General features: G+C 36.0%; 1 protein-coding gene across 2 annotated transcripts in view; it reads left to right on the plus strand.

Moving 5' to 3' along the window:
* Positions 1 to 22868, plus strand: part of NAV3 (neuron navigator 3) — a 324575-nt gene that overhangs the window by 80489 nt on the left and 221218 nt on the right. For both annotated transcript variants that reach the window (XM_054580143.1, XM_054580145.1), the window contains exons 2-3: positions 7042 to 7159; positions 7794 to 7846. In XM_054580143.1, coding sequence (XP_054436118.1) covers positions 7042 to 7159; positions 7794 to 7846 — 171 coding nt within the window. The remainder of the gene's footprint in view (positions 1 to 7041; positions 7160 to 7793; positions 7847 to 22868) is intronic.

The following is a 22868-nucleotide window of genomic DNA, read 5'->3' on the forward strand; positions in this document are numbered from 1 at the left end:
CACAGTAAACCCTATTTTTTCTTTTTCTATCAGCTTACATTTAGGTTTTTTTCTGTTTCTCTAAAAATTTCCTACCCCCAGTATGAACGTAGATGTCACTATGTTCCAAGCAAATAATTTGTGGCTACAAATCTAAACAGATAAATGCAGTTGTAAATGAAAATATAACTTTAGTTATTAAGAGAAAGGCCAAGTTCCAAAGATATAAATTCATTTAATCCTCACATTAATCCCATTAGTAGATAAGATTGTTGCCATTTTACAGCTTAGACAATTCTGGCACTGAGAGTAAACAAATGTTCTATCAATAGATATTAGGTAGCAGAGCAGAAATTTCAACAATATAGGATAATTCTAGCCCTGGCAAGGTTGCTCAGCCGGTTAGTGTCCTTCCAATAAGCCAATGTTGCAGGTTCAATCTCCAGCCAAGGCACATACAAGAAGCAACCAATGGATGCATCAATAGGTGTAACAACAAACTGATGTTTCTCTCTCTCTCTCCCCCTCTCCCCTTCTTCCTCTAATATTAAAAAATTAAAAAATTTAAAAAAAGAATGACACTTAAAGAATACATGATATTGCCTAATAGTCCCTAAAATTCATACTGATAAATATGAATATAAAATATGCCATGGTATCTTTTACCTTTATGATTTTTAATTACTGTAAAGTAATTATTATGTATACAGTTATACTAGAATTTATAAGTAGCCCTTTGGCAAATTCTTCTGAGTTAACTGGAATATAATTATTAATGAGATGACATTTATATTCATAATATTGCAGTTAAAACAATTGAGGAAAACTGGCCAGAACGTTGAATTCTAAAATACTTATTAACACTGCTACAGAAAATACTAAACATTGATTTATCATTAATTTTATATCATCCCCAATTATTTCAATTTCTTCATCAAAAAGCCTCTAATTCTTACCAAAATCACAAAACATATTATTTCACATTTTTCAGTTTATTTAACTGGAGCTCTGAAGTTAAATTTGTGATTAATATCTTTTGTGGAAATGAACCAAGGACAACTTTGGAGTTCAAATCCAAAATCCAGACATGATTTCATGCTACCGTTCCATTTATCTGAGTAGATTTGAATGACAGCTGACAAGGTTGTTCGCATCCTCTCTCATCAGAGTATTACAATAAGTTTATTGAAGAGTTTTAAATACATTTATATTCTCTGTGCCCTTTGCTTGATAACTGTCTCATTAAGGACATACATCATATTTCTTCTTTTTATAATTTACTTATTTTTATTTTTTAAAAGATAGAAAAATAAGAGTGGTAAAAGTGGACATCCTTGTCTTGCTCCTCATTTTAGAAGAAACACTTTTAGTTTTTGCCCATTGAGTATGATGTTGGCTGTAGATATTTTGTATAGGGCCTTTATTATGTTGAGGTATGCTCCCTCCACTCCCACTTTGCTGAGTGTTTTTATCATAAATAGGTGCTGGATTTTATTAAATGCTTTTTCTGCGTCTATTGATATGATCATGTGATTTTTAACTTCATTTTGTTTATGTAATATATCACATTTATTGATTTGGGAATATTGTACTAACCTTGCATACCAGGAATAAATCACACTTGGTTATGGTATATGACCTTTATAATGTATTGCTGGATCCAGTTTGCTAATATTTTGTTGAGGTTTTAGCATCAATGTTCATCAGGGACATTGGCCTATAGTTTTCTTTCTTTGTTGTGTCTTTACCTGGTTTAGGAATTAGATTAATAATGGCCTTATTCAACATAATACTAGAAGTCCTAGCCACAGCAATCAGATAAGAAGAAAAAATAAAAGGCATCCAGACTAGAAAGGAGAAGATAAAACTGTCATTATATGCAGATGGCATGCTATTGTACATAGAAAACCCTATAGGCTTTACCAAAAAACTACTAGAATAAATGAATTTGGCAAAGGAGCAGGATACAAAATTAGTACTTAGAAATCAGTGGCATTTCTATACACCAATAATGAACTATCAGAAAGATAAATTAAGAAACTAATACCACTTACCATTGCAACTAAAAAAATGAGGTAACTAGGAATAAATTTAACCAATGAAGTAAAAGACCTATATTTGAAAACCTACAGGACACTGAAGAAAGAAATTGAGGAAGATACAAATAAGTGGGAGAATATACTATGTTCATAAATTGGAAAATGTCCATACTACCCAAAACATTCTACAGATTCAGCACAATTCCTATTAAAATACCAATGGTACATTTCACAGATATGGAACAAATGTTCCAAAAATTTATATGAAACCAAAAAAAAAAAGACCCCAAATAACTTCAGGAATCCTGAGAAGAACAAAGTTGGAAGAATCACACAATACCTGATATCAAACTATATTACAAGGCCACTGTGATAAAAACAGTGTGCCACTGGTATAAGAATAGACACATAGATCAATGGAACAGAATAGAGAGCCCAGAAATAAGCCCACACCTTTATGGACAATTAATATTTGACAAAGGAAGAAAGAGCATACAATGGAATAAAGACAGCCTCTTCAATAAATATTGTTGGGAGAACTGAACTAGTACTTGCAAAAAAATGAAACTAGACTGCCAACTCACACCATACACTAGAATAAGCTCAAAATGGATAAAAGAGTTGAATGTAAGTCATGATACTATAAAAATTCTAGAAGAAAACATAGGCAGTAAAATTTCAGATACCATGTCATGCATAGTAATATTTTTGCCAATATATCTTCTAGGGCAAGGGAAACAAGGAAAAAAATAAACAGATGAGACTACATCATATTAAAAGGCTTCTGAACAGCTAAAGAAACCATCAGCAAAATGAAAAGGGAACCAAGTGTTTGGGATAATATATTTTCCAATGATATATTGAACAGTGTTTAATCTCCAAAATACATAAAGAGCTCATATGACTCAATACCAGGAAGACAAACAGTCCAATGAGAAAATGGGCACAGGTCCTGAATAGATACTTCTCCAAGGAGGACATGCAGAGGGCCCATAGACATATGAAAAAATGCCCAACATCACTATCTATCAGAGAGATGCAAATTAAAACCACCATGAGATACCACACCACACCTGCCAAAATGACCGTCATCAATAAATCAACAAACAACAAGTGCTGGCGAGGATGTGGAGAAAAGGGAACCCTAGTGCACTGTTGGTGGGAATGCAGACTGGTGCAACCTCTCTGGAGAACAGTATCGAGTTTCTTCACAAAAACTGCCTTTTGTCCCAACCATTCCACTTTTGCCAGTATATTAAAAGAAGCCTGAAACACAAATTCAAAGGAATATATGAGCCCCTATATACACAGCAGCATTATTTACAATAGCCATGATTTGGAAACATCCTAATTGCCTATCAGTAGATGAGTGGATATAAAAGCTGTGGTACATTAGCAAAATGGGGTACTATGCAGAAGTAAAAAAAGAAGGAATTCTTACCTTTTGCAACAGCGTGGATTGAACTGGAGGCTATTATGCTAAGTGAAAGAAGCCAGTCAATGAAAGACAAATACCATATGATCTTACTTATAACTGGAATCTAATAAACACAATGAATTAGCAAAATAGAATCAGAGGCACAGAAACATGGAACAGAAAGAGCTGTACGAGGGGAGGGGAGGGTGGGACTGGTTCAAAGAAGGTGAAGCGATTAGACAAAGAACATGTATGAAGGACTAATGGTCATGAACAATGGTGCGGGGATTGACTGTGGGAAGAGGGGGTGGGGAGCCAAGAGGGGTATTGGGACTATTGGAATGGCATAAACAATAAAAACATTAAGAAAATGAAAGATAGAAAAATGTATTTATATAATATTTGAAATATACATTTACAAGTTCTTTAATTGTTAAACTACATTTCCTTATCTAGATTATAAGATCCTCTGAAAGGCACTAATATACTTGAAGGGTCTTAAGTATCTCTTACGTAAGTTTATTAGAATAAGTAAAATAATTTGCATTGGTCTTATTTTTTAATGGAGATTTATTTTGCATTTATTTATGAAGTCTGAATTGATTTTTTTTTTTTTTTTTTTTTTTTGATTACAACTAAAGTCAGAGCTATTGCCTGAGCAAAGTTTTACATGTTAGAAGTACTAAACAAGTCAAAGTTCTTAGTTTGGGATTCTTGGTCTGCATACAATTGTTTCGTAACTAAATCATAGGCCTCCCAATGAGGTCTTAAAGCTTACCAGCTGGCTTCCCATCAGTTTTCTCACCCAAGGCCCAGGAAGGATTTGGATAGAGGCTAAGGCACTGTGGACAGGCACTTGGAAAGTGAAAACGAAATGTATATTCAATAAATGTAAATATATTCCATTCGGTATGTATTTAAATAAGTATTTTCCATAACATAATACCTTTGTAAAACAAAATCCCTTCAATATGGCATTGTATGGAGATGGTGTCTTGATGGAGGCATTGCAGGTTTGGATGAGAAGCTGAGAAGCCTTAGAAGTGGATCGATTCCTCTGAGTTTGGACAGTGGACAGATCTGTGGCCGCAGTGAGTCAGAAGTCAGGAGGAGTCAGAGATATGAGTAATGTCAGAAGCCAGGAGTACAATTTCTTCAGTCTCTACTGCCAATACTTTCTGATTTTTAACCTCTGTCAAATGACAACTTTAACAAATATTTGTTGGAAAGCCATCATAGCAAATAACACTAGATGCCATAATAATGATAATAATACACGTTTCTTCAGGGTTAACTCTGTGACAGGTACTGTACCAAGTGCTAGCTTAGTTCTGACACAATCCTATAATGTAAATAGTAGTATCTTAATTTTGCAAATGAGAAATCTGAGGTTTAGAAAGGATGAGCCACTTGTTCAGGGTGCCAGTGGTGGTAATTGGTCTGCTGGGCCTCAAGGCCAGGCCTGCCTGTCTCTGAAACTTACATTCTTCATCTTTAGAGTCAGTTAGCTGGTCCTTGTAACTCACGGCCTATGACAGGGTCAACCTGAAATTTCTACTAGAAGGCCAAACAGTTAATACTATCCTTTGATTGATGTGTAGATGAGGGGGAAGTACGCAGTGTTTTAGATTCTAAATAGTATAAATCCTTATAAACATAAAATTTACAATAATGTAAGAAGAATAAAATCTTAATTGAGGAGATCACCAAGTAACGAAGTGTCCATCTAGAAATCACGTGCATGTTTTCTAAATCAGGAGGCAATTGTACATGTTATTTTCCTCACCCTTTAGCATCTTCCACATAAAGATCATGAACATGAAGGAAGGAGATGAAATTTCGCTCTCACATGTTTTTCTTTTATGCAGCTGAGTGCTTCCAATATTTTATGTCTTTCAGGAAGCTTAATCACTACTATATGTGCATTAAGATGCAACTTTGCATTTTGTAAAATAAAGAAACACACTTTCTTCTCTTATATTTTTGAATATTTGTGCTTAGGAGCCATTAAAAAAATACTTACTAGCCCCAGTTTTAGGTTTTGGTCCTAAAAATATACTAGCATATGAATGTGCAAAGATAGGTATATAAGGATGTCTCTTATAACTTTATATGTAATTGAAACATACTTAAACAAATTAAATATCCTTCAACAGAGGGATCGATATTATGTATAATAGAACATCAAATGTAGTGTGATAAATATATGGGAAATAGTTTTAGAAGTTTTATTAAAACACTGATACATAAAAAGTTGATAAATGCAGAATGACATATAAAATTTGAGCCATCTTTGGCTTAAAATCCTAGTGTGTGTGTGTATGTGTGCACATGTGTGTGTAATGTGGTATCATGCGGTACACTGTAAAATTCTGGAAAAAAATTCTGGAATGATTCATACTAAATTATTCAAAAGTGGGTGGGGTTGCAAGTTGTCATGGGACTTTCATTTCTTATTTATTTTCATAAAAAATATGTATTGGTTTTGTTAGATATAAAAGAGCGTTTGTCTACAGTTTGCTTGGCATTCAGTGTTTATGATATAAAATACAACTTACCTTTCCAGTCTGATTTGCCTTACTTTTAGAATCTTGTTTTAATTATAGATTTATGTCCTTGATTTCTTTTCCTGTCGGTCTGTATCTCGTATACCCTGTGAGGAGGGCTCTCCCCTTCACTTCTTATATTCAGGTTCCATTATGTTCCCAGTTCTAATTCCAGTGCTTCTACAATGCTTTTTTTTTTTTTTTATGTGCATACTTCTATTTCATTCCCCTCCTCAATTCTCATTTTGTGTTCTATTACATTACATATCATAGTGTACCTTGCAATAAACTTACTATATGAGCGACCCATGAAATTGGAAAGTCTGAACACTTATTTATTTCCTTTCAGTTAGAATACAATACATTAGCAGATGCCCCATTACAGTTGAAAAATTGGTAACACTTTATTTTTGTGAAATTTTCAAACAGTTCAGCTTTTCCTTATATCATAATCTGTTATTGAAGAGTCACCTTTATGTCAAATTGCCAACACCTTCAACTCTATACTGTAATTTCTGTGTAATAATTGCATTTGCGTCCTCTATTCTCTTATATAAACACATTTCAAGGGGCTGAAATGGAAGATGACAGTCCAAATAAAGTATCTTAGGCATTTGCAATTATTTCCTACAATGATGCCAAAATATTGTCACATAGAGTATCACATGTGACAAATTTAATAAAGTCTTTTCAGAGAAACACACATTTTTAATAGTAAGGTTTCTGCAGAAATCAGTCCAGGTGGCTTCCTTCCAGGGGAAAGAGAGTGGAATCCCAAACTGATTTGCAAACAAGAGTCAACTGGGAAGGGAGTTTTGCTGTGTCACAAGTGACTCGCCCCTGGTTTTGAAAGACAATGAATCATCTCCCTTTGAAACAAGAGATAAGTGGACGAAAGAGCTGTTTAAAAATCATTTTACAACTATTTCCTTTGGAACTCTGACTTTGTAAACTGGAATGTGATTCAGAATAGCTTCCCTTTGAATCCAGCGTTTGTCTTAAGCATTTTTATTATCTCTCCCTCAGTTCATCTCACCTCTTCCCTCCCTCTCTTCCACAGATTTACACGGACTGGGCCAACCACTACCTAGCAAAATCGGGCCACAAGCGGCTGATCAAGGATTTGCAGCAAGACATTGCAGATGGAGTGCTGCTAGCCGAGATCATCCAGATCATTGGTAAGCCTTGCCCTCTGAGAAAAGCCTTGAAGAGTCTTTGCTCACTCCTTTTTGTAAAATAACAATTTAAGTTAAATGCATACAAACTTGGTTCATGTGTCTCTGAGATTAATGTAGCTCTCCCATGATTTAATTACAAATGTTTTTGTGATAATGTTTGAAAAAGGCAGTTTGGCCATACTTTTGAATGGTTAGAACCGTATCTTCCCTATACTGAATTGTCAAAAATGAATGCTTCATTAAACCATGTGTCTTCCATGTGTGCATTTCATTAGCTAGAGTAACTTATACACTCAGAGATTCCTTGCAACTGTATCCTGACCCAGCAGGGACAATTGTGAAAGGTTTCATGTCAGCAGTCAGTTGGCACGGGCTGAAGAATTAGCAGCAACTTCCTTCTCACTCACTCATTTTCTTTTTTTTTTTTAATTTGCCTGACTTGTGCATATGGAATTGGTGGCTGCTAACAAGTCTGTCCTCTTGTCACAGGCCCTGGGAGATAGAGTGAATGTAGCAGCAGCATTTTGCTTGGTGGTGTTTTTTTTTCCCCCCTTAGTCTTCTTTTGTGTTTCACTTCATTGCTTAAGCATTATTCTTTTTTTCCCCTCCCTTTTATTTTATTTCTTGGCTTTAGCAAATGAAAAAGTTGAAGATATCAATGGATGTCCTAGGAGTCAATCTCAGATGGTAAGAATCTTATTTATTCCATCTATAATGCTTATTTTCACTTCAAGATTTAACTGCATTTGTAAATGGACTAGAAAATTCTATTGCATGTCTTGCTTGTTGTTGAAGAAACGATTAGATCACATTCTATCCTAAGTATTTTTGGGGTACAGTTTATGATCAAATGATAGCATTACAATCGAATATATATGACTCCTGAGTAAAATATCCCCAGGTATTTTTTTATCACATCCTTGACATTGTTTTTGTTTTGATGCCTGAATAATTTAATTTCACACTGGTCTTGGTGCTAATAAAACTCATTCCCAATTTTAAGTGGAGCAGTTTTGTCTGGACAACTGGCTTGAAGAACAGAATTTATCATGTGCATTCATATATATACATATATATGCACATATACATTATTTTCTTTGTTCTTAACAAAGCACAGTAAAAACACATGGACACCTCAGCACTGGTGGGAGGGGCATGCTTCTGGGAGTTCGCCGAGTGGTGGCTAATTGTGGCATATGAGTCATGGCATTTTCCAGAAAGTCATCAATCTAGAGGTCTTCCTCAGCCTTCCTCAGCCTTTTCTTATCTTTACCAACTGGTAAAACTTTTAAATTTTGTAATAGAATAATAGGTTGATAAACTGCTGAAATGAAAACCCACCCCTTTCTTAATGAAATTGCCACAACTTAATGTCATAGGACAACCTGAAACTTACATCAGAAGGTATCATCGAGAATGGTATCTAAAATCCACAATATGAGGTTTCCTCCAAAAGTTTTTTTAGCACAGAGTAGACATTTTATATAAATTTTATGAGTTCTTAATTGACAGAGACTGGAAAATGGAAAAGAAAAAGGAACTTTTTTGACCTGCTGAACTGCTTTATTTCATGTGAGAAAACTAAAATCCAAAATAATAAAAGGAATTTATTTTTAAAGTGATTAACTAAAGCATCAGTTATGTGTGTGTATGTGTGTTTAATGAGCTCTCTAAGGACCTGTTACAATGTCATGAACTCTGCATAGCTATTGTGGAAAAAAAATCACTATAAAGAAAGACTGTAAAATACTTGTTTTAAAGAAACTTCCTGATTTAATTACTCTGGGCACAAACATGACTCTATGGAAATTAATTATAGCTGTTTTCCGAAATTTTACTGGAAGCATTTACAACACTTTTGTACCCTGCTGCAATAAAAGCTGTGTGATGTTGGTAGAAACATGTAACCTTTCTGAGCCTCAGCTTTCTCATCTAAAAAAATCCCCAATTAGGATGTGATGCTGACATATAGTTATGAACATTTTTTACTACCTAAATGGATATGGAAATGCAGAGTAATACTGCTACAAACTTTATAAAGAGCACATTCATGAATTAACACCTATTACAAGCTTTTAGGACTTTAATATTTAAAATCTCTATAGTCCTTGAATATCATATATTTTGTTTCTTAATCCCAATGATGTTGGTTTTTCTTTCATTATTTCAGCTATAAGGTGGTGTTGGATACTAAAACTCTTACCTTCTTGCTATCATTCCAATTTGATTCTGATTACAGGAAACGGATGAACAGCCAAGCTAATACTTCATGACAGGAAAATAAAAAAAACAAAACAAAACCCGCAGCTTATAACTGGATAGAAATGCAGTCTTTAGATATTTATCTGAAACATCTGTACCAAATATTCTACAAATCTATAAAAATATCCTCATGAGTATCAGACTCTATTAATTTTTTATTACTTCCTACTCTTTATTAGCCCCCAAATGTCATCTAACATCTAGTATGTATGTCATGTTGACATTTCTGCTTCTGATAAAAACACACACACACACACACACACACACAAACAGAAAGAGCAAAGCCTAAGGAATGTAAATGCTATGAAAGGTAGCTTTTCCAGCCAAAAAGTATTAGTTGGAATCACATTGGATTCTGAGTAAGAATGACTTGTATTCTAACTTTTTCTGATACAGTTGAACTTTGAATAAAATTGCAGGCCCTCACTATGTTGACTCAGAAGAATATACATTGTTTAAATGTAACTTTTTTGGTTGAATTATTTTTGCTTTTGTTATCAATGAGCATTGGCACTATGTAATTAATGAATCAAAATTCCAGATTTTAACAGAATAAGAAAGTAGAGGAAAGAGAATTATGATAGCATGACTAAACTGATTAATTTCATCTATCTATTGCACACAGGGTGTTTCCTGTTTCTTTATTGTATAAAAAACCAAGGGGTGCTGTGTCAGGAACACTGAGTTCTATTCTTACTCACAAAACTACTTTGACCACATTTTTTATATATCTGATCTTTTATGGCCTTTGGCTATTGTTTGTGTTTAATAACACAAGGTAAGATAAAACTAGGCTTGCTACTATTTCTAGTCACAAATTGTCTTTATTTAAATTTCAGACTAGATAACTTTTTTAAAAAAATATTTATTTTTATTTTTAGAGAGGGGAAGGGAGGGAGAAGAGAGGGAGAGAAATATCAATGTGTGGTTGCCTCTTGCATGCGCCCCCTACTGGGGACCTAGCTCACAACCCAGGCATTTGCCCTGTGTGGGAATCCAACCAGCGACCCTTTGGTTCACAGGCCGGCACTCAATCCACTGAGCCACACCAGCCAGGGCAGACTTGATAAGTTTTTTTGGATTATTTTAAATCTTAAAAGAATGGAAGTTCTCTTGTGGTTTGAATCTACAATGTATTGATGGATTCCTGTAACAGTCACCTTTAGCTATTTTTAACTGAGCACATAAGGTATCAGGTATAGGGACACTTGAGGATTCCAGGAGAAAATATTTAAGTAAATAATAGCAACAGTGTTACACAGGCAAGAAGAAAAGGACTGTGAATGAATCAGCTTGGTATGCTCCAGAAACAGATAGAAGGCTCCGTGTGGGTTGAGCCCAGTGAGAGGTTTTTGGAGGGGACGATGGAAGCCTCAGCAGGCAGGACCAAAGGGAGGAGTGTGTGTGTTATTTTTTTGTTGGTTCAGGAGCCTTTGGAAGACTTAAAGCTGGGCTATGGCATGATCTGATGTGAAAAATAAAAAGGTCACCCTAGATGTTTGCTGAGAACTATAGAATGTGTGTTGGCCTAAATGGGATATGAGAGATGAAGAGGATAGGGAGTATAAAATGGTCCCTCATTTCTTGGCCTGAATGAGTAAGTGGTTATCATTAAACAAGATGATTAATAGAGAGGGAGAAAACAGGCTAAAATGTGGAGGGGGGAAGATGACTAATATTTTGACAAATAGAATTTGATGTAGCCATTGGAATAGCAAGCAGGAGGTGACATCAGGTATCAGGCACATGTTTCGGAAGGTCAGAAGCAAGGCTTTGGTTAGAACATGCCAAGTGCATAGGTAATGGCGGAAACCACGGACAAGGATATGATCTCACAGGTCTGTGTAATTCAGAAGGGAAGAAAGCTGAGGTTCTCACGTTGGGGAATATCTATGTTTGTGATGAGCACGTGTGTAGGAATAAGAAAAGGAAAAGAGTGATGAGAGAGTGAGCCCATTATCGAGGGAGAGGGGATCAACAGATGCAGACTGTTAATCCTTAAGATAACTATGATAGCTTAAGCCATAGCACTTGAACTAACCAAGTGAAGCAGGACAAAGTAAGGTGAGCGCATGTGGCAGATGCTGTCAAATGCTACACTGCCAACTAGCTGGTGTACTGGAATGAGGAATGTGTTCTAGTAATTAGACAGGCATTAACGGCCTTTATGTGAACATCTTCTGTAGAATGTTTGTGTGTTAAGGAGTAGCTAAGAGCTGCAGATATCCACTGAGTATTGAATAATCTTTTAAGGAGTTTCCTGTTGAATAAAAGAATAGAAAAACATACAGTGTGAGAGGAAAGCAAGATAAAGGGAGTGTTTGCAAGGGGGGAAGTAAGTAGAGGAAGAGGAGACAGTAGGGAAAGAGGAGGAGGAGGATCCAGGGGAAAAGGGAGACAAGTGACGAAGCCGAATTCTACATCAAGTAGCGAAGGAGGTGTCTTGAAGTTTGTGTGGAAGATTTAATGTTGGGAAAGAATGGTGATAGGTTTTCCTTTGTGCCATGTCATAGTGAGATATGACTCATGAAGATGTGGGTATTTCGCAGTGGGTTACATAGAAATTGAAGGAATTCAAATCAATATAGTAACAATTTCAAGTGTTGGGTAATATGATTGTGCTCATTTCCATGTGATTCTCTAATGGTTACATTACATGGTAAAGAAAAATGCAATCACAGTATCTAAAAATAGATAAAGAAAGTGTAAAAATAATTTTTCAAGTAACATGGGCCAAAAGAGTACATGTTTAAGAAAAATATGAACTTGTCCTTTTAGCAATTTACTAACACAAGTATTGAGAGATTGCAGTTTATATTCATAGAGTTTTAGAGTCATGGCTATCTTTCCTTAATAAGCTTGAGACTAAACTCATCCTGAAAAACAGACCTTAGTTTGTAGCAGCTTACTCAGCACTATATTTAACCTCATCTAAAGATGGAGTTACCAGTATGGACAGCACCTGTTAAGTAATTTCTAGGTGGGTGGTATCAGGATTTAAAATATATGCTGCATGCCACGACTTTGGTGAGATTACATGAGGAAATAAATTAGTAAACTATAAATACCAGGAATGTCCAGAATGCCCAGTGGATTAAAAATAGCAGGAAAAAAATGCCCGACATTCATTTGAAAGGCACAGGCACAAGTGCAAGGTTCGTAGACAAAAATGTAAAACACGTAGGAGAAAAGCTGTTTTGAAGACAAGTTTTTCTTCATTTTAAAATAGACCATTATGTTTAAGGAGCTTCACAAATGCAGAGAGGGATCAGGGAATTTGATTATGGGAAATATTTGCAAACCAAGACTCCGGATCTAGCAGATGTGGTCACAGTTTGTCCTTCCTCTTTGCTGCTTCCTCTCTTTACCTCACCGTAGTAGCTCATTGTTTTCAGCCACAACATTCAGCCTTGTTTTCTATCACATCATGTTACTGAAAATTTACTGATATGAGAATTTTTGTAACTTTGTTCTGCTTCTTTTCTTTTTTATTCCTACAAGATGGAAAATTAGGTTCCAGTCTTACCTTAATGCTCTGATTCCATGAACCACAGTTAGTGACTTCCAGAATAGTTACTGTATGGATTTCATAGGCACCTTTATTTCATTCCTGCTGTTTACAGTTATCTGGACAGTGAAATTATCCTTGATAGTAACAGTATCCTGTACTTTTATTATCACCCTGTCCTCTAAAGTTTTAGTTCTTCCAGCCACTGCTTGTAGTTGCTGCTCTTTTAAAAGACCTGTTTAGTTAAGATAAAATGAGGTTTCTAACCAAATAGGGAAGAGACAAAATATTGGAATGCTCTTAAAGGTTTAATAAGATCTTATAAATGGCATACTGCAGGATTCTAGCACTATGACTCAGAAGAGTGGAATATTACTAAGATAGTCCATTCACATGATCCCCTGACATTTTTGAAACTGTTCATCTCTTGGAATGGCTAGGAAAAGATAACATAATGGACAAGTGCTTTACTACAAATATAGCTCTGATCTCCAGCAAAATACTAAGTTAAATCTCTACTTTGCAGTTTCTTCTTTTTATATAAGTTCAAACTTTGGAAGAATAATCATAAACTACTAGTATTTGGAAATTTATATTTATATTTGCTGATTTTTAAAACTGAGTTTGTCTCTGAAAGTTGTTCTGTAAACCAGTATTTTGAAGTTAAAATGAAGCAGTTGAAATAACATGAGGACATTGAGAGAAGCGTGTCATGTTTAAAGGACTATGGCCACTGGAATTCTAACTCTGACTATGTCATGGAGCCCAGGAAAAAGAATTCCGTAAGCAGTCGAAGCCTCTGCCTATGTCTGCCATGAGGAGATTAGAACTCTAACGTCCATTGGAACTCTGACTCGCTAGACTGATTTAACAAAACACCAAAGGCTCAGTCTTAAAGATATATTTGAATTTTAAATCCTTATAGCTTTTTAAAACTACATACATAGGAAGGAGAAAGATATTTCCTCAAATATATTGTCTAATTTATAAAGAAAAACAATAGCAACATGAAAATTTTGTTTCTTTATGGAAGTTATCTGGTGTGCCATTCAGAAATTAATTAAGTCTTGAAAATAGAAGGGTGTTTTTCTGCATTAACTTTGTATTGTAGACTAAATGGTTTAAGTGTTCTTCTGAGGAGTATCATATTTAAATTGGTTTGTACCATTAGTAGAACAAATAGATACTGAAGTAAAGTAATTAATTTTGGATTAGATTCCACATCCAGATTCCATGTACACCCTTTTCTTTCTTTTTGGAGAGAAGCTTTGAAATTTTTCTTTCATTAGAGGGAAATTCATAATCTTTATATATATGCATATAATAATCATTGAGAAATGTTTTTAATATTTCTACAATATATTTTTTGTTGAATTTACTGCAGTGGCATTGGGTCACAAAGCCATACAGGTTTCAAGTGTACAACTCAGAAAAACATCACCTGCGCACCGCGTCATGTGCCCCTCAGCCAAGCGAAGTTTCTGTTCGTCCTCATTTATCCTCCCTTTGCTACCTCAAGGTTCATCATCCTGACGTTTTCTCCAGAAGTTGTTGGGGAAATCCATTCCTTGACTGGTTTGACTTCTGGTGACTGCAGACATTCCTTGGCTTGTGACCATGTCAATCATCTATATATTAATCCATCAGGATAAAAAAAATGCATTGGATATTTGAAAAATAATTTGCAAGATTAAAATCTTGTAAACTTAGAATATGTATGAAAGAAGTGAAGTTTACATACTACCTCTGGCTTTACCATACATTACACAATTTCACCCTTACACTCAACCAAACATTTATTTAGGACCTATTCTGTGCCAGGTTCTATGTCCTAGATGCCTGCCCATCGTGTAGGGAGCTTGAGTCAGAGGCTGGAAATGGCTCCGTCAGAATGCCTAAATTACAGTGGTTGGAGGCATGGTGTGGCAGAAAGAGCAAGTTTATCCGACCCTCACAGGGTTGAGTTTTATTTTGGACTCTGCTATTTATTGATTGTGCACACTTATAAAATAAGTGTCATCTCTGTAAGCCTCTATTGAGTAGGAAAAATGATATGTAATTTACCAGAGTTTATGATGAAAATGAAAAGATTTTTTTTCATATTTAGAATAAATAACGTAACATGCTTTAAACTCTGTATGAAATTTCTTCCTGTGCTAGGTTGGGGAGTGGGGGAGGAAGAAGTAGCTTCAAAACCATTTTCCTACTTCTGTTCTTGACATATAACATGGGGTATTTTAAACTGCAGCTTTTTCACCTGGTGTGTGAAGAAGTCAATATCTTGCCAATGCTATTTTAAAATGAAATGCATTAAAATAGAATTTTTCAAAAATCAGAGTGCATTTTAGGTAATGTGGTAGAAATTGATTTCTGAAACTTTTATTACTATCTATCAATACATCTATGTACGTACTGTGTGGTCATATAAAATGTATGTCTTCAATGCAACACCAATTCTTTCTTTCTTCTGCTTGCAACACATCTTTAGCTTCCTGTGCTTTAAGATCAGATGCAGGCCCTCAGCAGGACATGGAGGTTGTTCATCTAGCCCTGTTTATCTCTATGGCCTTGTCTCCCTCCACAACTGTTCTCCATATTTCGAGATTCTTGCTTCAGGAGTTTCCTCCTCCTGCTCTCTCCTATGAGAATATGTAGGCTTCTTAAACTGGTAGTAGGCTACTGACCTTTGGAGAGGCCAGTTTTCACAGCAGTCAACAAAGAAGTTGTAGAGAAAGATTTAAATAAGTTTCTCAATATTACCAGCTACTCTGAATTCCTTGCAGGTCCCTTACCTGATTTCTTGATATTCCTGACTACTCTGAATTCCTTGCATGGTTTTTCAACCATGACCAGTTCACATCGTGCTCCTTTCTTGACTTTACCTCACACCACATCCTTGTATTTGATGAACTCTTCCTAAACATTTAGGGACTATCTCAGGCTTCCTGTTAAGCAGAAAAGGGGGTTCATGTGATGAATCTGGTTCTGACAAATTCTGTCTGTGTGACCTTGAGGATGTCAATTTAATTATCTAATAACACTTTTCTCATTTTAAAATGGCAACCTCAGAAGAAAATGTCTTTATAATTATGTTAGAGGAGTGTTAGGTAATAACTTTCCCCACTTCTTGTCCATTGATCTCTAATCAGCAATGAACCCTTCTGCATGCTTCTCTAGGTGTCTGTGTTTCTCTGACCGGAACATTTCGTCATTACCTTGGAGTTCTCTCTCTCTCTGTCTCCTATAAAATTATATATATTTTAAGGGCTTGGCAATGTTTTAATGAACTAAAAACTTTTTATCCTGGTTAAACAAAGATTTTTTTAACTCTTTTATATTTTAAAAATTTTACTTTTTTATTTACAGTTTACATGTAATGTCATTTTGTGTTAGTTTCGGTTGTACAGCTTAGTGGTTAGACAATTAGATGACTTACAAAATGATCTCCCTGGTATTCCCAGTACCCACCTGGCACATGCAGTTATCACAGTATTATTGACTATATTCCCTAGGCTGTGTTCTACATCCCCATGACTATTTTGCAACTAACAATTTGTACTTTTTAATCCCTTCGCCTTTTTCTCCCCAGTCCCCCAACTCCCCTCCCCGTGGCAACCATCAGTCTGTTCTTTGCGTTTATGAGCCTGTTTCTATTTTGTTTATTTTGTTCTTTAGATTTCACATATAAGTGAAATCATATGGTATTTGTCTTTCTCCATCTGATTTATTTTACTTAGTGCAATACCCTTTAGGTCTCTCCATACTGCTGCAAAAGGTTTCATTATTTTCCATGGCCAAGTTATATTTCATTGTTTATATGTACCACCTCTTTTTTATCCACTCATCTATTGATGGGCATTTGGGCATTCTATATCTTGGGTATTATAAAAAACACTGCCATGAACATAGGAATGCATATATTCTTTTTTATTAGTGTTTCAGGTTTCTTCTGATACAGACCCAGAAATGGAATCGCTGGGTCATAAGGTAGTTCCATTTTCAATTTTTTGAGATAACTCTATACTGTTTTCTGTAGTGGCTGCACCAGTCTGCATTCCCACCAACAGTATGTGAGGGTTTCCCTTTTCTCTACATTCTCACCAACTCTGGCTGTTTGTTGATTTATTGGTGATAGCCATTCTGTATGTGTGAGGTGATACCTCATTGTGGTTTTAATTTGCCTTTCTTTGATAATTAGTTACATTAAACCCTGTTTCATAAGTCTATGGGCCACTTGAGTGGCCTCTTTTGGAGCATTGTCTGCTCAGGGCCTCTGACCACTTTTTAATAGGATTGTTTGCTTTTATAGTATTGAGTTTTATAGTATTTACTATAAAACTATAGTTTTATAGTATTGAGTATGCCCTTGACTGAGGACATATATGAGAAACACTATTGCTCAGAGGAATATCAGTGCTACTGAACATGTTTTCTTCCTAGGAGTATTATGACTTAGAGTTTTACATTTAATTCTTTAATCCATTTTGAGTTTATTCTTGTATAAACTCAAGATCCACCACATAAGCAAAAGAAAGGAAAAATCATATAAACAGATACAGGAAAGGATTTCATGAAATCTTAGTATAACATTTAGGCTGGTATAGGAATATGGTCTAGTTTCTTTTTTTAAATATATCTGTTTAATTTTTCAAACACCATTTATCGAATAGACTGTCTTCTTTACTCCATTGCCTATTCTTGCCTTCTTTTTCATATATTAACTGACCACACAGATGTGAGTTTATTTCTGGGCTATTTATTCTGTTCCATTAATCTGTTTCTTTTGTTATGCCAGTAACATGCTTTTTTGATTATTATATCCTTGCAGTATAATTTGATATCAGGTAGCATAATAACACCAAATTTGTTCTGCTTTTTCAAGATTGCTGTGGCTATTCAGGGTCTTTTGTGGTTTTATATAAATTTTTGGATTATTGTTCTAGTCTTGTAAAAAAAAAAATGCCGTTGGTATTTTGATAGGAATTGTGTTGAATCTATAGATTGTTGTGGGTAGTATGGATATTTTAACAATGTTAACTCTTCCTATCCATCAGCATGATATATGCTTCCATTTATTTGTATCTTCCTCAGTTTCTTCCTTTAGTATTTCATAATGTTTTGAATACAGGTCTTTTACCTCCTTTGTTAAATTGATTCATAGGTTTTTTATTTTGGTTTTGATGCTATTATAAATGGTATTGTTTTCCCAGTTTCATTTCAGATTGTTATTGATGTATAAAATGCAAACAATTTTTGAGTATTTATTTAGTATCTTGCTACATTACTGAGTTTATCAGTTCTAGTAGTTTTCTTTGGTGGAATTTGATTCTCTATCATGTCATTTGCAAATAATGACAGTATACTTCTTCCTTTACAATTTGTGTGCCTTTTATTTCTGTGGCTAGGACTTCCACTCCAGTGCTATGTTGAGTAAGAATGGTAACAATGGGCATCTCTGTCTTATTTCTGATCTTAAGGAAATTGCTTTCGATTTTTCCCATTGAGTATGATGTTAAATTGGGTTTGTCATGTATGATCTTTCTTATGTTGAGGCATGTTTCCTCTGTTCCCACTTTGCTGAGAGTTTTTATCATAAGTGAGGGCTAGATTTCATCAAATCCTTTTCTGTATCTATTTATATGATTTTTCCTTTCTTTTGCTTATGTGGTGGGTCATGTTAATTCATTTTTGGGTATTGAACCAGCCTTGCATTTCAGGAATAAATCCTACTTGATCATGGTGTATGATCTTTTTGATGTATTGCCGAATGTGGTTTTTTCATGTTTTCTTGAAGATTTTTGCATCTATGTTCATCAGGGACATTGGCCTATAATTTTCTTTGTAAGTGTCTTTATCTGGTTTTAGAATTAGGATAATGCTGGCCTCATAAAATGAGCTTGGGAATCTTCCCTTGTTTTGAATTTTTTTTGGATAGTTTGAGAAGGGAAGTTGTTAATTCTTCTTTGGACATTTGGCAAAATTTACCTGTGAAGCCACCTGGTCTAGGACTTTTGTTTGTTGAGAGTGTTTTGATTAGTTCTTTGAGTTCATTCATTGTAATTGATCTGTTGAGATTTTCTGTTTCTTTTAGTTTCAGTCTTGGAGAGTGTATGTGTCTAGGAATGTATCCATTTCTTCCAGCCTGTCAAATTTGTTGGAATATAATTGTTCATAGTATTTTCTTATGATCCTTTATATTTCTGTGGTGTCATTTGTTACTTCTCTTTCATTTGTGATATCATTTATTTGGGTCCTCCCTCTTTTTTTCTTGATGAATCTGGTTAAAGGTTCATCAATTTTGTTTCTATTTTCAAAGAACCAGATCTTGGTTTCATTGACCCTTTGTTTTTTTAATATAAGTTTTCATTTTTTCATATCCGAGGACATTCTTTGATTGCCTTTAGAGAAAGAGAAAGGGGGTCAGGGTGGAGAGAGAGAGAGAGGCAGAGGCAGACGTCGATGTGAGGGAGAAACAATGATTGGCTGCTTCCCATATGCGCCCCAACTAGGTATCAAACGCGCAACCTAGATATGTGCCCTGCCTGGGAATTGATCTACAACCTTTTGGTGCATGGGACAGTGCTCCAACCAACTGAGTCATTGAGTAGGATGTTAACTTGGGTTTGTTATATATGATCTTTATTATGTTGAAGCATGTTCCCTGGCCAGGACATTGTATTGTTTTTTAAACTTGATTTCATTTATTTTTGCTCTAATCTTTATTATTGCCTTCCTTCTACTCACCTTGGACTTTGTTGTTCTTTTTTTTTAGTTCCTTTAGGTGTAAAGTTATATTGTTTATTTGAGATGTTTCTTGTTTTTTGAGATAGGTCTGTATTACTATGAATTCCCTCTCAGGCCTGACACGTAGATTTTGGGTTGTTGTGTATTCATTTTCATTTGTCTCAAGACATCTTGATTTCTCCCTTGATCTCATTGTTAACCCATTCATTGTTTAGTAACATGTTATTTAGACTCCATGTGTTTGTGTGTTTTTCAGATTTTTTGTTGTAATTGATTTTTAGTTTCATACTATTATGGTTGGAGAAGATGCTTGATATGATTCCAATCTTCTTAAATTTATTGAGACTTGTTTTGTATCCTAACATGTGGTCTGTTCTGAAAAATGTTCCATGTGCACTTGGAAAAGAATGTATATTCTGCTGCTTTGGGGTGAAATGCTCTAAAAATATCAATTAAATCCATCGGGTCTAACATGTCATTTAAGGTCGCTGTTTCCTTGTTGATTTTCTATCTAGCAGTTCTATCCATTGATTTCAATGGAGTGTTAAAGTCCCCTACTAGAGCTGTATTACTATCTGTTTCTCCCTTTATGTCCATCAATCTTTGCTTTATATATTTAGGTGATCCTACATTGGGTGCATAAATGTTTACAAGGGTTATATCCTCTTGTTGGATTGATCTCTTTGCCATTATGTGATGTCCTGTTTTGTCTCTTGTTATGGCCTTTGTTTTAAAGTCTATTTTGTTTGATATAAGTATTGTTACATCAACTTTTTTGTGTCTATTTGCATGAAATGTCTTTTTCTGTCCCTTTCAATATGTGTGTGTCTAGATACAGGTAAGGGGGACCAAGATGCATAGTGAGGCAAGCTGCCGCAGTCCCAGGCCTGAAGCAGGTCAGCAAAAGGTCCAAGGTACCCCAAGACTTACCATCACCTGCCAGCTATCCTTTAGCTTCAGCTACCAAAAGAGCCTGGGCAGCACCTGAGTTGCATGTGGCAGTTTCTCAGAGAAGCACCAAGTAGGGGCAGGTGGTATTCACCAGGTTAATGCAGATTTGAATTTGGTGCCAGTTCTGGGTCTGAGGCCACTCAGCAATAGTCTTAGGGTACACTGAGGCCTGCTGCCACTCGCCTGTGGCCTTCAGACCTTTGTGTTCCAGCATGGTCTCAGGGAGTGGTGGTCTCGGAGTCGTCAGGATGGAGCTAGTACAGCTCCCCAGGCTAATGCAGGGGGGCAATCCCAACACAGGAATGGTGGCACTGGTTGGAGGCAAGAGAAAAAGGGTCTTCACTCTAAAGCCACACAATTCAGTCTTCAGTGTGTCTCTGGCACCGCCCTACCCCAGCTTGCCTGGAATTCCTCAAGGGTTTTTCAAGAAAGGCTGCAATGCGGGCCTAGACTGGTGGCTGCAAGCAGAGCCCATAGCCTGCAGGAACTTAGCAAGCAACGGCTGCAGCTGGGAGTTGTCAGGGTGGGGCGAGTGTAGCTCCCAGGGCTGAGGCCACATGAAGGGAGCACTTGACCAGGAAAGATGGCATCTATGGGCTGCGTGAGAGAGGGATTCAACACAGACATTGGTGGCTGTCCCTCCAGCCCTTTCCCTGAAGCCACACAACTCATTCTCTCTGCGTATGACTCCAGTACCTTCTGAGCTGTCATCACTGAGCTGGAGCCAGGGTAAGTGCCTGTGAGTGAGATTTTTGTGTACTTTCCCTTTAAGAGGATACCAGGGTTTCTGGCAGTCTCCCATCTCACCCAGGCAGACAGACTCCCCACTGATTTTCATGGCCCGATACTACTTGGGCTCTTCTCCCTGGCTCTGGCGCTCTGGGCTGGTGAGCCTGGCTTGGGGTTGAGACCCTCACTCCTCAGGGGGACATTTGCAGCTGAAGTATCTCTCTGGATCCTCAGACACTGCACTCCGGTGTAGGGCCAGCCTTTTCCATTTCTAATCACCCCCTGCCAGTCTTGAGGGGACTTCTTCTGTAAATCCTTAGTTACTTCTGTTTGGCTATTCTTCAGATGGTTATCTAGGCTGGTTGTTTTCTAATTTGGTTGTAATTTTGGTGTGGTCCTGGGAGGAGGTGAGTGCAAGTTCCTCCTGATCCACCATCTTGGATCACTCTCCACCACCGTCTAGTTAAATAGCATCCTTCTGTGGATATTTGGGTTGTTTTAAATGTTTGGTATTATTAATAATCTTCTAAGTAACTTTTTTTTTTTTGAAAACCTTCAAGTTCTTTCGTAGACCTTGGAGCACTTGACTATTTCATTGGAATAAATTCCTTGAAGCAGTAGAATTTTCTGGAGAGGAAGTTCTCTCTTTCTTTGCAATGTGAACCAGGCTTTAGCCAGCTATAGAATCACTCTAAAAAAAAAGGAATAATAAGTCCATTATATTTTCATTTTCCCTGTTTATATGTACAAAGTGCAGTGGGTCTGCTCACATAGGAATAAAGATAAAGCCAAACAAACTACACAGCAGCTACCATATGAAAAGGACAGACCTCTAGGGGCCAGGGTTGATTTCTTTGAGGAAAGGAAAAAAGGTTGAACTAATAATTAGGTGAATGAAAATAAACATCTTAACCAATTTTAATTAGTGCAAAAATATCACTGCATTTTATTTAATTTGCCAGACAATTTTATATCTGGGTAATCTCTTGGGTAAAATCTATATAACTATTCAGATTCTACAGTAGAGTAGCGATTTGCTCAAACTGAGCCATCTTACCTATTTTTTTAGTTGAAATCACAATTGTTTAATTAATTTATATAATGACATTACAGCACAAGTTTATCATGAAAAGTAGGGAGTGTAAGTTAATAAAAAGTATCACAAGTCACAAAATAATTCACAATGCAGAGAAAGTTAACAGTTTATGTTCTCATCTCTATGTATGACTCACAACAGCAGTACATAGCACTTAAGACGTGCCTTAACCAGGACGCATAACGTCTGTAGAGAGGACTTAGTCTGTGAAGTATTATGTCTGCTTCCAGGTTTATAATTATTTAACTTTTTATATTGCTGTAGTTTTAGAGAATCCAAGGGGCAACAGAGCTGTTTAATTGCAGGTAAATTTAGCTCTGTAAACATAATTGCAGAAAGACTGGAATGATCTATTCTCAAGCATTCTTGTGACTTTAGCTCTTTGTTGCTCAGATAGGCATGCCCGCCTCTCCTTCAGA

The sequence above is a fragment of the Pteronotus mesoamericanus genome, unplaced genomic scaffold (assembly GCF_021234165.1).
Source record: "Pteronotus mesoamericanus isolate MK-2021 breed Mesoamerican mustached bat unplaced genomic scaffold, CSHL_Meso_final contig_56, whole genome shotgun sequence".
Classification (NCBI taxonomy): domain Eukaryota; kingdom Metazoa; phylum Chordata; class Mammalia; order Chiroptera; family Mormoopidae; genus Pteronotus; species Pteronotus mesoamericanus.